The sequence below is a fragment of the Camarhynchus parvulus genome, chromosome 6 (assembly GCF_901933205.1).
Source record: "Camarhynchus parvulus chromosome 6, STF_HiC, whole genome shotgun sequence".
NCBI classification, from domain to species: domain Eukaryota; kingdom Metazoa; phylum Chordata; class Aves; order Passeriformes; family Thraupidae; genus Camarhynchus; species Camarhynchus parvulus.
Genome location: NC_044576.1, coordinates 682270 through 695620, shown reverse-complemented (window position 1 = coordinate 695620; position 13351 = coordinate 682270). Strand labels below are relative to the sequence as shown.

The 13351-nt window shown below is 52.5% G+C and overlaps 1 protein-coding gene across 1 annotated transcript; it reads right to left on the bottom strand.

The window, feature by feature from the left end:
* Nucleotides 1-178: 178 nt before the first annotated feature.
* Nucleotides 179-5028, bottom strand: AIFM2 (apoptosis inducing factor mitochondria associated 2). Its single transcript, XM_030951342.1, has 8 exons — nt 4849-5028; nt 3890-4005; nt 3101-3220; nt 2675-2767; nt 2297-2405; nt 1960-2112; nt 1454-1654; nt 179-642 (listed from the first exon to the last, which is right to left on the bottom strand). The coding sequence occupies exons 1-8, from the start codon at nt 5021-5023 to the stop codon at nt 488-490; spliced, it is 1122 nt and encodes a 373-aa protein (XP_030807202.1). The 5' UTR covers nt 5024-5028; the 3' UTR covers nt 179-487.
* Between the last annotated feature and the right edge of the window lie 8323 nt (nt 5029-13351).

Below are 13351 nucleotides of genomic sequence, written 5' to 3'. Positions count from 1 at the left end.
TTACCATATCCCCTTCCAGGTTTTAGGCAGGCATTACCCTGGCAGCACTGTGAGCCATTCTCCCTGCAAGCTGCAGAGCAGATGCCAGATCTGTAAGAATCAGGTCCTTCTTAGAAGAGCAAGAATAGAGAAAGCCAGGAAAAAAAACACAACCTACATAACAAACAAACCACAGAGATTCTGAAAAGCACAGTGTTTATTGTTACAAATCAAGGTAAGCCAAGCTTATTGCCCAGAGCTCTCTCAGCAGGGGGAGTAAAAGAAACATTTCTCCCCTGGTTTTTATCATGGGAACTTCTGTGCAGCTCATTTGGGAAGTGCCTCCTTCCCCTTCACAGCAAGGCAGGCACCCCTTTTATGTGTCACAGTGACAGGCGGCCTGAGGAGGTGCTGCAGAGGACAATACCAGTCAGTCCAAGCAATAGAAGTGCACCCTCAGCCTGTTCCAGCTGCTGTTCTGCTTGCTGGATTGTTTCCTGGTGCCCTCTCAGGAGGGCATTGTCTGCCCCATGTTCTTCCAGCTCTTGGAGACAAACAGATCCCGGCTCTTGGCAATGGTCACCAGGAGACGTCCCACATAGTAACCATTCACCTGGCCCACACCATCATCCCTGCCCATGGACAGCAGGAATGTTAGTGACCCTGCAAAGGACATGTAGAGGTGTAAAACAACTCCCCTGTATCCACATGGAACAGCATTCAGCATAGTTCTGGTAAGTTTACATCAGTGCCCATTACCCAGCTAGATTTTTGAGACCAGATTGTTCAGTTTATGTTTGTTATAGTTTAAGGGGAGAAAGATAGAAAAGGGAAGTCATCTTACTCCCAAGATTTAATTGGACAGCGAGTAATTTTAAGAAAAGAAAATAAGTTTAATGACTAGCAGACTCCCACCAGTAGATTTATCAAGACATTCACCTAGCCCACACCATCATTCCTGCCCATGAAAAGCAGGAATGTTAGTGACCCTGCAAAGGAGATGTAGAGGTGTAAGTGAAGCAACTGTTGTCCAGCTCCCCTGCATCCATGTGGAACAGCATTCAGCACAGTTCTGGTAAGTTCATGAAGAAGAAGACCCAGCTAGATTTTTGAGACAGGATTGTTTAGTGTGTGTTTGTTGTAGTTTAAGGGGAGAGAGAAGGAAAAGAGAAGTCATCTTACTCCCAAGACTTAATTGGACAGTGAGCAATTTTAAGAAAAGATAATAAGTTTCATGAATAGCAGACTCCCACCAGTAGATTTATCAAGACATTAGTGAAGAAATAACACATTGTGTGGCAGAGTGACACAGGTAATTAATATCTACACTGTGTCTTTGGCAAGGACTAATGTGAAGCTGAGCTACAAGCTGATATTACCCCAGTTTTGAGTTCCTTCAGAATGAATTCAATGAGTTCAGAGTCTCATGAGAGTTGAGACAGCTGTTCTTTGCAGCTGACCTTCCTGCCCTTACCTGGCTCATAGGTTTTGAGAGGCTTCTGTGTCAGGCTGTTGATGATATTTGTCACCACAATGTTGGCATGGAGCCCAGCATGGTAGGCCATCTTGGGCTCTTTGAGATCTGCACAGTCCCCAATGGCATAGATGTTCTCGTAGCCTTCCACCTGGAGATGCTTGTTAACTTTCAAAGCACCATTACTTGCCATTTTGTCACCTGTTTTGCCAAACAGCAGGTTTTTAGAAGCAGCTTTGTGTTGCTTGTTGTGGCCTGAGACCCCAAAATGCTGCAGATGTAATTGACACAAAGTGAGGGGTTGTTTTTCACCCTCTTTTCTATGTGTCTTTTTGCTTTGCTGTAGTTAATCACTGCAGTCTCATGCAATGCATCACCCTTTGATATTTGGGTAGAATCACCCCTGCAGTTTGTACACAGTCCATTCCCCACCTCACACCCCTCAGGCACCACACACTGAAGAACTGCTGCTTCTTCCCACCCCATGGCTTGGGTTTTTCACTTACCAAATGCAGCAGCATATGCAGAAGAGTTAATCTTTATCCCCGTGCACAGCACCACCATGTCAACAACCACTTCAGTGCCCCTCTCTGTCCTCACTACCATGTCCTTCTGGAACTGGTTTGGCCTGAGGTTTTCTATGTCACTGACCTTTTCACCTGTTGCAACAGAGAGCCCTGGGTCACAAACCTTTGCCAGGCTGTGGTTTCCAGCTAACCCAGAGGAACAGGAAGTCAGGGGAGCCATGTGTAACCAAAAAAGTCAGAAAGAGGACATCAGGAGATGCTTTGGCTAAAGGAAGAGCAGCTTTTAGGTGTTCAGAGGCATCATTTAAGGACATACCTAACAGCAGCCGGACTCCTTTCCTGAGGAGAATCTCTTTCACCACCTGACGGACACTGGGCAGCAGCTCCACGTCAGCCAGTGCAGTTTTTGAGTGAATGAGAGTGACCTGTTGGGGACAAAACAGCAAATGGGGACACAGGAACAGAACAGGACTCACTGTGTGCAAGGTGGGAGCAGCTACAGCTCGCCTCCCTCCACCCTAACTGATTCCTGCAAGAACAAGGCAGGAAGGGGCACCTAGTGCCACAGTCCTTGCTGGTGGCTGGCTACAGGCTCAGCAACCAGGTGTGCAGTCATCTCAGGTGCCTCCAGCAGCAGCACCATGGAACAGTAGCAGAACCAGGATGCAGTTAATTGTGATGGAGATGTTCCCACCTCTTTGTCTGGGTACTCCGTTTTGATCTCGGCAGCCATCTCCACTCCAGCAGCACCACCTCCCACTACCAGGATGCGCTGAGATTTCTCAATCTTCAAGAGAAAAATTGTGTTACAAGAGAACTGCAAAGGGCAGGAAGCCAGACACCTTCAGTCACACCATGAACATTCTGGGACACAGCACAGGCCCAACAGCAACCTGTTAGCTCATTAAGAGGCAACAACAAAGGAATGCCCTGTGCATTCTTCCTGCCTACCCTTTTCAGGTTTCCCCTTGTGCTGGAGAAGCCATGATGAGCTCCTTGTCCTGGCTGCTCGCTGTGTCCCTTTCTCTTAGACACAGCTGGCTCCAGACAGCCACAGTGGTATCTGGGACAGGGAGGCTGAACAAAGGCAGGCAGCATTTCCTAAGAGTGGATTCCTCACCTCTTTAACCATGTCTTCATAGGTCTGGATGGCACTCTCCATGTCAATGACTTGGTTGAACTTCCCAGGGAATGGCCCATCACTGCCTGTTGCAAGAATGAGATGGGAGTAGTGAAGCTCCTGGGAGGGCAGAAGGTAGAATGGGATATTAGACCTCTTAAAAGCAGAGCCTAGAACGCAGTGGTTAGCTGCTAGGTATTGGTCACTCATTCCCTCATCTCCATCCCTTGCTGGTAACCAGGAAGATACTTGTCACTGTCAGGAAGTGACTTTAGGAAGAGACCCAGGCCAGGTCACACCAAGTAACTGTTCCTCAAGGTCTGAGCTAAGCACCATTCAGATGAGTTGAGAGCTTTAAAGAAATTACCCTAAATTTACCAGGAATAACCTGATATTTATGCTGGACACTCACAGCTGGTTCCAGAGACTAACTTCTCTCCTTCACTCTCTCCTGAACAGAGGTGAGATGTTCTGGCTGAAAAGAGTGATTGATGCTGCTGCTCTTGGCTCTTCCTGCAGTTAAATAGGGATCTGAGCCCCAGGTTTAATTGTTGAGCTCTAAATCCAGCTCTAATAATAAAAGCTCAGCTGAGCAGGAGAAGGAGTTGGGTATTTACTGCACACCCACATCCCAGCACAGCTGAAGGCCACTCAGCTCGGCTGGAAGGGATGGGGCTGTGCAGGAAAAGATGCCAAGTTCTTCAGGAGGATGGGACACACCCTGCTGAAGGCTGGCTGCCTGCACTAGCAGGTGATCCCATAAGGCAGCCAGGGCATTGCAACACCCACCTCACCATCACTGAGCACCACTTGTTGCCTCCCAGGGTCTATGGCCACCACCTTGCCTTGTCGGAAGCTGTCCCCAAAGGTGACCGAGTAGGAGATGAAAGTCTTCTTGGCAAATCCTGTGGGAAGAGGGGACAATGGGAGAGCTCTCCTTCTCTGGAGGCTAACCACCCCCTCTTCTCTTCTTCCCTCATGCTGTCCTTGCTCAGACAAAAGCATGGCAAGCATCTGGGACTGTGGGCTGAGCTTTTGCTGGGTGTTATCTCTGCCCAGCAAGGAGCTTCAGGATGTTTGTCTCAGATCAGATGATACTCTTGGCTAGATTGCTTTGTCTCTGCTCCTCGTATCTCCTGTACTGGTTTACCAATTACTGTTTCTGTGGTCCTGGCAGTTTCTGGCTTGGTGTCAGAGGCTTTTTTCATGCAATCTGCCTCTCAGACCAAACTTTTGCTGTCCTTTTGATGCTTGTTCCCAGCCTTCAACGTGGTACTTTATCCCTGAATTCCCCAGTGACTGGACTGATGGGGTTGGCCCAGCCTCCAAGTGAGGGCCCAGACAGGCCTGAGCAGCTCTCTGCAGGGTTTTATCATCCAGAGCTCATTTCAAGGGCCAGGGACAGAAAGTGATTGACTCACCCCTTCCAGCAGCTCTTGCTTTTAGCTTAGTCACCTTCTAAACTCTTGAAATAAAAAATAAAACAAAGGGGGATGGGGAGGGGAAGGGCAGGGAGGAGGAGAGATGGTCTGAGCAGTTTTTACTCAGTTTCCCCAGCTGATGTGCAATTAGCTTAACCACAGACGGGCTGTGGGTCCTCCCGGTGCCAAGTATTTGTTTTCCAGACGGAAAACATCAAGTCTTTCACCACCGCAGGGCGGAGGAGGCAGTGCGAGCCCGCGTTCCCTGCCGCTCCCCGCGTCCCTGCTCAGGTGCCGGTGGGACAGGGGGGCTGCCCGAGCCCTTACCGCTCTCCACGGCGGCCCGGAGCGCGGCCACGTTGTGATGGAAAGCATCTCTCACGTCCACCAGCACGAAGGGGACGGCCCAGGACTTGAGCAGGCTGGCGGCCGCCGTCCCTCCGAAGCCGCCCCCGACCACCACGACCCGCACGGACTCGTCCAGGGACAGGCGAGAGCCCATGGCCAGCGCGGCTCGGCGGGGCAGGCGCGGGGGCCGGGCCGGGGCGCGCTCGGCATCTCCGGGCGGGGCCGCGGGCGGAGCCGGGCTGCTGGGCGCTGAGCCGGGGAGCTGGCGGAGCCCTGAGCCGGGCAACCGGAGCTTGGAGAACGGGGGACGGCCTGAGCCCTGAGGCCGGCAGCCGGGGCTAGCAGAGCCCTGAGCCCGGCACCCGGGGCTTGCTGAGGCCGGGGAGTTGGCAGAGCCCTGAGCCCGGCACCCGGGGTTGGCTGAGCGCTGAGCCTGAGGCTTGCTGAGCCTGGCACTTGGGGCTGGCAGAGCCCTGAGCCCTGAGGCTTGCGGGGCCCAGCCCCCGGGGCTTGCGGGGCCCTGAGGCCGGAGCTGCAGGGCCCGGCACCCGAAGCTTGCGGGGCCCGGCCTCAGGCCCCCGGGGCTTGCTGAGCACGGCACCCGGGGTTGTCACGGCACCCGCTGAGGCCGGGGCTTCCGGGGCCCTGAGCCCGGAGCTGGCGGGGCCCGCCCCTGGGGCTGGCAGGGCCCGGCACCCGGCGCTTGCTGAGCCCTGAGCCCGGGGCTAGCAGAGCCTGGCCCCTAGGGCTGGCAGTGCCCTGAGCCCGGGGCTTGCTGAGCCCGGCAGGCAGGGGAGCCGCGGGCAGGGAATGGCTCCTGCCAGGCGAGCAGCACATCCCGAGCGCAGAGCGCTTCACCCGCCCTAAGCCCTCCCGCCTCCACCCCCTGTGAGAAGGGACCCAGGGTTTTACACACTGAGGGCTTTGCGCTGAACTTCACAAGGCTGGGGGATGGAGAATGGCCCACTCCAGCCGAAGAAACAAGCTTTTGGAGAGGGAAATCAAGATTACATAATTACAGAAACAATTAGGAAAATATCTCTGAGATAATAAAATCCAACCTATGAGCAAACCAGCACCATGTCGACCAGACCACGGCACTCAGTCTCTCCTTAAACACTTCCAAGAATGGTGAATCCACCACTTCTCTGAGCACTTCATTCCAATGTCTAATCACCCTTTCTGTAAGGAAATTCCTCCTGATGTTCAACTTAAACACAGAAAACATGTATCTGCTCTGAGTGGAGCAGGAAAGGGAGCCCAGAGATGGCTGTGCAAGAGAGAAGATCACAAAATCTGTGAAAGGCTTGGGTAGGATGAGACCTTAGAGTCCATCTGGTTCTGACCTCCCCACCATGGGCAGGGACATCAGCACGGTGGAGAGAGTGGGCCATAAAGAGGGAAGGGCTGAGGAGGTGGCAAAGGGCCCAGAAGAAGGGGAGTAGGGGGTGGAGGAGGTGGGCAGTTCCATTTATTTATAAAGGACATCCCGATCGTGTTCTTCTGCAGCACAGAAGTTGACCCGAAGACTTTCAGCTCCTGTGGCATTCTGGATAAATATAGCTGCTGGCCCTGTGGATAAAAATGGATAAAAATAGCTGCTGCACACACTGCTGTGTGCTGTGAGCTGGCAGAGCTGCTCCCACACTCCTGTGCCCCCGCCCTGCTCCTCAGAGGTGCCAAAACTCCCTCCCAGCAAAACACCCTCCAGCCTCGGGGGTGGCAGACCACGAAGGAATTTTCCGGCAAAAGCAGGGCCTGGACTCAGGATTGCCGCCAGAGGGTGCAGCCAGCTCGGCCGTGGGGACACAAACCCTGTGAGGAATGTTTGAAGGGGCTGGGGCTGTTTAGCCTGGAGAAGAGGAGGCTCAGAGGTGACCTTATTGCTCTCTACAACTCCCTGAAGGGAGGTGCAGACAGGTGGGGTTGGTCTCTGACAGAACCAGAGGACACAGTATCAAGATACACCAGGGAAGGTACAGGTTGGATTTTAGGAAAAAATGTTTCACCCAAAGAATAATAAAGTACTGGAATGCTCTTCCCAGGGAGGTGGTAGAATCACCATCTCTGGGTGTGTTTAAAAAAAGCTGGCCATGGCACTTGGTGCTATAGTCTGGGTGAGTTGTTAGGGCACAGGTTGGACTTGATGATCTTAGAGGTCTCTTCCAACCTCATCATTCTGTGATTCTGTGATTCTGTGACATGGGACACAGTGTCCCAGTCCAGCACATCCTTGCCTCGGCCACAGGAGGGGCTGAGGGATTGGGGAAGGAGGGTGACAAAGGGGCTGACAGGAGTGGGGGACATTCCTGCACCCCACGCTCCTCAGCCTGGAAGAGAGCTGGGAGGGGAGGGGTGGAACAGGCAACAATAAAGCTGGAATGGAGAAGGCCTTGATGAGTCCTTTTCCTTGATGGGAAAGGCCATGGCTCCACTGAAATACACCCAGGGCAGGTTGGGGCTGTTTGTTACACAGCACTCAGCTGGAAATGCTACAGTTTTCACTAGGAGAAAATTTGGATTAATGTGTGCAATATAAACCTTCAGAGCTGCTAAACACCTGTCCTGGCTAGGAGGTCTGGGAGCTATGAATGTCCAGAGGCTGGGAAATACCCCCAGGGTGGCAGTGCTCCAGATCTGTCTCTGTCTGTTCTCCTGGTACTGGCATGGTACCTGTGTGAGGAGGCTGCTGGAAGAACCTGGCAATGGCTGGCTTTGGGAAAGCACAATTCAGTGCAAAAATGGTGAAAAACCAAACCCACCTCCGTTTCTAAAGGGGTGAACTCTGCAATTTAAATCTGGTTTAAGCTCTTCTGTAAAATTACATGGACAGGCTTGCTTGGCACCCCTTGTGTATGAAACCATCCCAGTTGGGACAGGGTTCTCCTTACCTGTATAACTTCCTTGTTGTTTCATCTTCCTGGAGCAAAGCTGGATCAAAGGCCCATTCCTAGCAGATGAGGATGCTGAGGATGAGTTGCCAATTCCCAAAGGCTGCTTTCCTGTCCCCCTTCTTCTTCCCCTTCAAGTGCCCAGCTGTGTCTTTTCCAGAAGCAGTTTTGGGCTTTTCATGAAAGGAATTTTCCTATATTTTACAGCACATACCCACTGCTGGGAGCAACCCATTACTCCAGGAGTGCTCTGTAAATTTTCCTTTTCCCCCTCCAGGTATACACGGGGGCTACCTTCAGGTGAACCCAGTTGGATAACAGAAGATCAGCGCAGCCTTTTAAAAAAAGGAGGAAAAATATTCTGGGCCAGTGAGTTGGAGATACACCAACAAGCAAGAAAATGTCACTGGCAAAAAGAGTGCCCAAAGCTAACAGGGAGGGTAAAAGGGGCCTTTGTAAAAAACCTCACTCCCAACCCCAGGCAAGCAGGAAGGAACTGAGAATACCCAAAGCTGAGGCCAGTGGGAGCACTCAGTGTGCAGGTCAGGGCTCAGGTTTGGCACATGGGATGTTTGGATGATACTTCTCCAGCTGGGTGCACACAGGTGCTGGGAAGTTCATCAGCCTCAGAGAGAAGTTTTTTCTCCTGCTGGTTGTTGGTGGGGCAGGGATGGGTGGGCAGGCCTGGGGCAGTGATTGCCCTGTCCTGTCCTGTCCTGTCCTGCCCTGTCCTGTTTCAGGTGTCCTGGACTTTTCCTCACAGCTGCCCCAAGGACCAAATGCTCCCTGCAGGATGGCAGGGGGAAAAGGTGCAGGGAAGGGGTTCTGGGAGATGGTCTTGCTCCAGTTTGGCACTCTGAGACAGGCAGCATGGCTAAATGTGCCTGTCTGTGAGTCCTGTCCTCATCAGGTGTGATCCAACATCATCCAGAGCTGAGACTCAGAGGATGATTAATCCATGGATGGCTACAACAGCTGCTGCAACAGTGGGGAGACTTTAGGATGCCTCTGCATCTTTGTCCTGGCCTCCCTAACTTTGCAATAACCTGGAAGAGGGATAACATCCCTCCCTTCACCCTCCTCCGGGGAGCAGCTCTCCCACCTGGGCCAGGCTGAAGGGCCCATCCTCCCCTGCCAAGCCTGAGCTGCTGGAGATTCTTTCTGGCTCACAGCCATCTCTGCAAAACCCCAAATCCTCTCCTGTATCAGCAGCCTCACACACCACATTCCCTCTGCCCACAGACATGTCCTGCACATCATCCTGTGACAGCGCCAGTGGCACCAGGGTGGTTGAAGCTCTCTGGCTGTGCCCCTGGGGGCTTTGCTTCAGGGAAAGGAGGATTTTGAGTCTCCCAGGCTTGAAAGATTGCTCTAAACAAACTGCCTGGTCCATCCTTGGCCCACAGCTCCCCATTTTATCTAGGTGAGCTGGCTCCCCTCAGGGAGCTCTGCTTCAGCCAAGGTGGAATTGTGTCTGTTCAGGGCAAAGAGTCACCTGGAAAAACCAATTCAGACAGTTCCTGGCTGCTTTTAAAACATCAACACTGGCTATTTTATACCTTATACATAAAAATCTACTTTTAGCAGAAATCAACAAGGTTCCACTTATATTTAGTCTCTCCCTGACAAACCTCATTTTTCATTTTCAGTTTTTCAGTGCCTTGAGAAGACAAGCTGCTTCCCATGGATAACAGCACCAAAATGACCCTATTTTGGTCAGGCTGGACCAATGATGTGTATTTATAGGCAGTACCTCTGCACATGCCAGCCCATAAATTGGTCACAGATCCCAGCCAGAAAAGGGTGGGAAAACCCCAAGGGTGAAATGCAATGGTCTCTGCAATTAAATGGCCTTTGTGTTCATGAGAAGAGCCATGGGGAGCTGGGATCTCCCTCCATCCCACCCCAGGGCTGTGGCACAAAGCTGTTCTCCTTTTTCCTGGGATCACAGCGTGCTCTGTGCCAAGGTGCTGCCCAGCTCCTCTTTTCCTGCACGATACAGCAGGACGAGTTTGCCAGGCTCAGGGTGCTGTGGTGCCATCACCACCTACAAATGTGGGCTCAAACCAAGGCAGGTTTTGGGGAAATGGGGATGGCCAGGCTCATGTCAGCTCCTGCCATGGGGTGAGCAGGGAGCAAGCAGGGCTGTCCTTCCCCTTGGAGGAAACCCCAGCTCAGGCAGCTCCTGCAACTGCCTTTGGGTTTTGTGCCATGCTGATCTTTCCTACCCCTCCAGAGCCAAGCATGTAGCAGACATTGGGAATTTTACAGGAATGCCATTTTGTGGGAATTCATCCCTTATTGTGATGTGATCCAGGCAGGTGCCAACAAGAAACTTGATCAGCTTTATTCATGTCAGCTGCCTGGCTGTAAGGATTGCAGGGAGCTCCTTGGAAATTCTCTGGCTCCTCCAGCAGTTGAGCCCAGAGATTGGCAGTGTGGTGGCAACTCTCTTTTATGGGATAACATGGTTTGTGGTATTAATCCCTGTGGGGTGGCAAAGAAGCATAAAGGATGTCAGTGGCTGGAGTTTCTTTGGGAAAAAGGAGAGGGCTTGTGCATGCTCCTTTGCTCTTGGGGCAGCTTTTGAGAAAGAACAGCTTTCACTCCTGGTGTGGGGAATTTTCTTCCCCTTGCCCCCCAGATTTCATTACAGTGAAAGCAGAGCATAGAATAAAACTGTGTCCTGAAAAAAATGGGCCTCACAGACAGGCAGCCTTTGTCCAAAGGTGTAATTACAGGATAAATATGGGATGCAGACCAAGAAATGCAGTCTGGTCAGGCATGCAGTCTCTTAGAAAAACACAACAGGAAACAAGGCTGTCATTTAATGCTGAAAGGTCCACACGTGCTGCAGCCCTTGTGGTCCCTCACTGGCCCATGGATCTCCCCTCTGACCTGGTGTTTGGATGTTTGGATGGTGCAGTTCTAGCCATGGACCAGCTCCCAGCAAGGACCACACCAAGCCCCACGAGGGAGAGAAGGAAAGGGTTGATCCAGCCTCCAGCAGAAGCCTGTGAGGGTTGGTGAGGGCATTGCTGCTGTGATGGATTTCCTTGCCTCCAGCCCCTGTGCAGAAATCCCCTCTGATAGGGCTGTGAGGAGACAGGGGGGATTAGCTCATCCTATCCCATTAAATGGAGCTGGAACAAGTGAGGAGAAGGCTATGGGAGGTCAGCACAGCCAGCACAGCAGCCACCACTTCTGCTGTTTGGGAGAAACCTCATGCCAGGCTGGAAAAAAGCCTTTTTGTGGATTTCTATGGACCTGCCTTGTGGCTTGGCTTCATGGCCCAGCAGTGCCACTGCGGTGTTAAACTGCAGGGCATCTAAGGTGGCATTTCAGAGACTTTACTGCTCCCTTATTTGGCTTACCAAGAGCTTGTGCCTCAAGGAGTGTCTCTCCAAGGCAAGCCCAGCCATGCCAGCATGGCCCCAGCAGGCGGCTCTGAGAGGGAAGCAGAGAAGCAGCAGGATGTACCTGCTGTCCAAAGTCAACTTCCAGATTAGACCAGTGAGAGGGAATCATTTCTCAGAAAGATCCCATTGAGAGGGGAACAGGACATCCATCATTTGTTAAAGCTCTCACTTGTGCTACATCATCTTGTGTCACCTGCAGTGACCCCAAGGAGAAGCAGTTTTGGCTGGTGGCCCTGTCCCATGGGACACATGTCCCCTCACTGTTCTGGGCTTGTGGAAAAGGTTTCTCTGGTGCTAATTAGCATCACCCACATGTTCCCAAATTCCTCCCAAAGCTATGAGCTTGGAGGAACTACAGCTGCACGTTGGGGTTGTTTTATTTCCTTATTTTAAACCAAGCTTTAGTACTGCTTTATTTCAGAAAGTTTAGGTCTTTTGAAAAGAGGATTGTTTGTTTTTTGGGGTTTTTTTTTGCATTGGTGCCTGTGAGAAAGGGTGAGGCTGCATCCATTGCAGATCCTGTTCTGGGCTTCCTGCATGGTCTGTCTGGATGCAGGTCTGTCCTTGCTCTAAGGCAGTCTTTACTATGACTTTCCCAATCCATGCTTTCCCTCCCAAATCCGTGAGCCTCCAAAGAGCCAGGCAAGGCTGAGCTGGAGCAGGCTGAGCAGGAGGCCCCTCTGGTGGGGGCACAAAGCTCCCCCAGCAGCTCAGGGGGAATTCAGCTGCTCCAGCCTCGAAGGAGCCACGTCCCCTGCGGCTTCCCGATCCGCCTGGAGCCCGGGGGTTTAATGGCAGCAATTAGCCCCGAGGAAATCTGCATGGTTCAGGGGCATGTTTTCATGTTTTCTCTCTGTCCTGTGACGGTTTTGACGGGAAGCTGGAGGGCGGCCAGGAACAATTGCTTATGCTTGGCTAGCAGTGTGGGCTGGAGCAGCGGGGGCGGAGACAGCGCAGGTGAAATAAAAACGGGTGGCTGTGACCGTCCCCTCTGGAATGGTGTGGCCAGCAGGAGCAGGGAGGGCATTCTTCCATTCTTCCCCTGTACCTGGCACTGCTGAGGCCACACCTCAAGTGCTGTGTCGAGTTCTGGCCCCTCAGTTTGGGAAGGACCTTGGGACGCTCGAATGCATCCAGAGGAGGCAACGAGGCTGGTGAGGGGCTGGGAACACAAGTGAGGAACCACTGAGACAGCTGGGGGTGTTTAGGCTGGAGAAAAGGAGACTCAGGGGTGCCCTCATCACTCTCTACAGCTCCTGAAAGGTGCCTGTGCTCAGGTGGGGTTGGGCTCTTTCTCCAGGCAGCACTGACAGAACCAGAGGGCACAGTCTTAAGCTGCACCAAGGGAAATATAGGTTGGATATTAGGGAAAAGGTTTTTACAGAAAAAGTGATAAAGTTCTGGAATGGCCTGCCCAGGAAGATGGTGGAGTCACCATCCTTGGGTGTGTTTAAAAAAAGCCTGGATGTGGCACTGTGTGCCAGGGTTTAGTTCAGGTGTTGGGACATGGGTTGCACTCGATCTTGGAGCTCTCTTCCAACCCAGTCTATCTGTTCTTATTTGTTCTGTTCTCTGGCCTTGGCTCAGCCCAGCTCCTGGTTCCCTTGCCGCTTGTTTTCCATGCTCCTGGATTTTCCTGTCCTTTCCCCCTGGACCCGGCTCTCCGAGCCCCCAAGTGCCTCCACCCGTGGTGGGATGGGAGGGGGATGCTGGCCACTCTCCAATGTCCCCTCTTTGGCTGTGGCAGCTCCGTAGCTACTCACCCCTCCTGCTGTTTCACAAACAATTACCCTAAAATTATTTTCTCTGCAAAAGCCAACCCAATGGTGCTTTTACAGAGGTATTTACAGGACCAAATGCTGGCTGAGCTCTGTGGGCTTTTCTCAGCGCGCAGCTGCGGAATATCCATCTGACCTCCGTGACCCTGCTGCTTTCCCAGCAGGAAGCCTCCAAACAAAACCCGATTCACTCAGCAGCCCCGGGGCTGCTTGTGATGCCGGGAGCTGTGTGTGAGGCCGGGAGGAGGCTGGCGCTCTCCATCGCCCGTGAGCGATGAGGATATGCCAAAAATCTCCGCTTTTGTGGACACTTTTGTGTCCTTTCCCCATCCAGCTGGCTCTGAAATCACACCTTGAAGCCTGATGCTGCCCTGCCCTGCTCGGAAAACCTCCC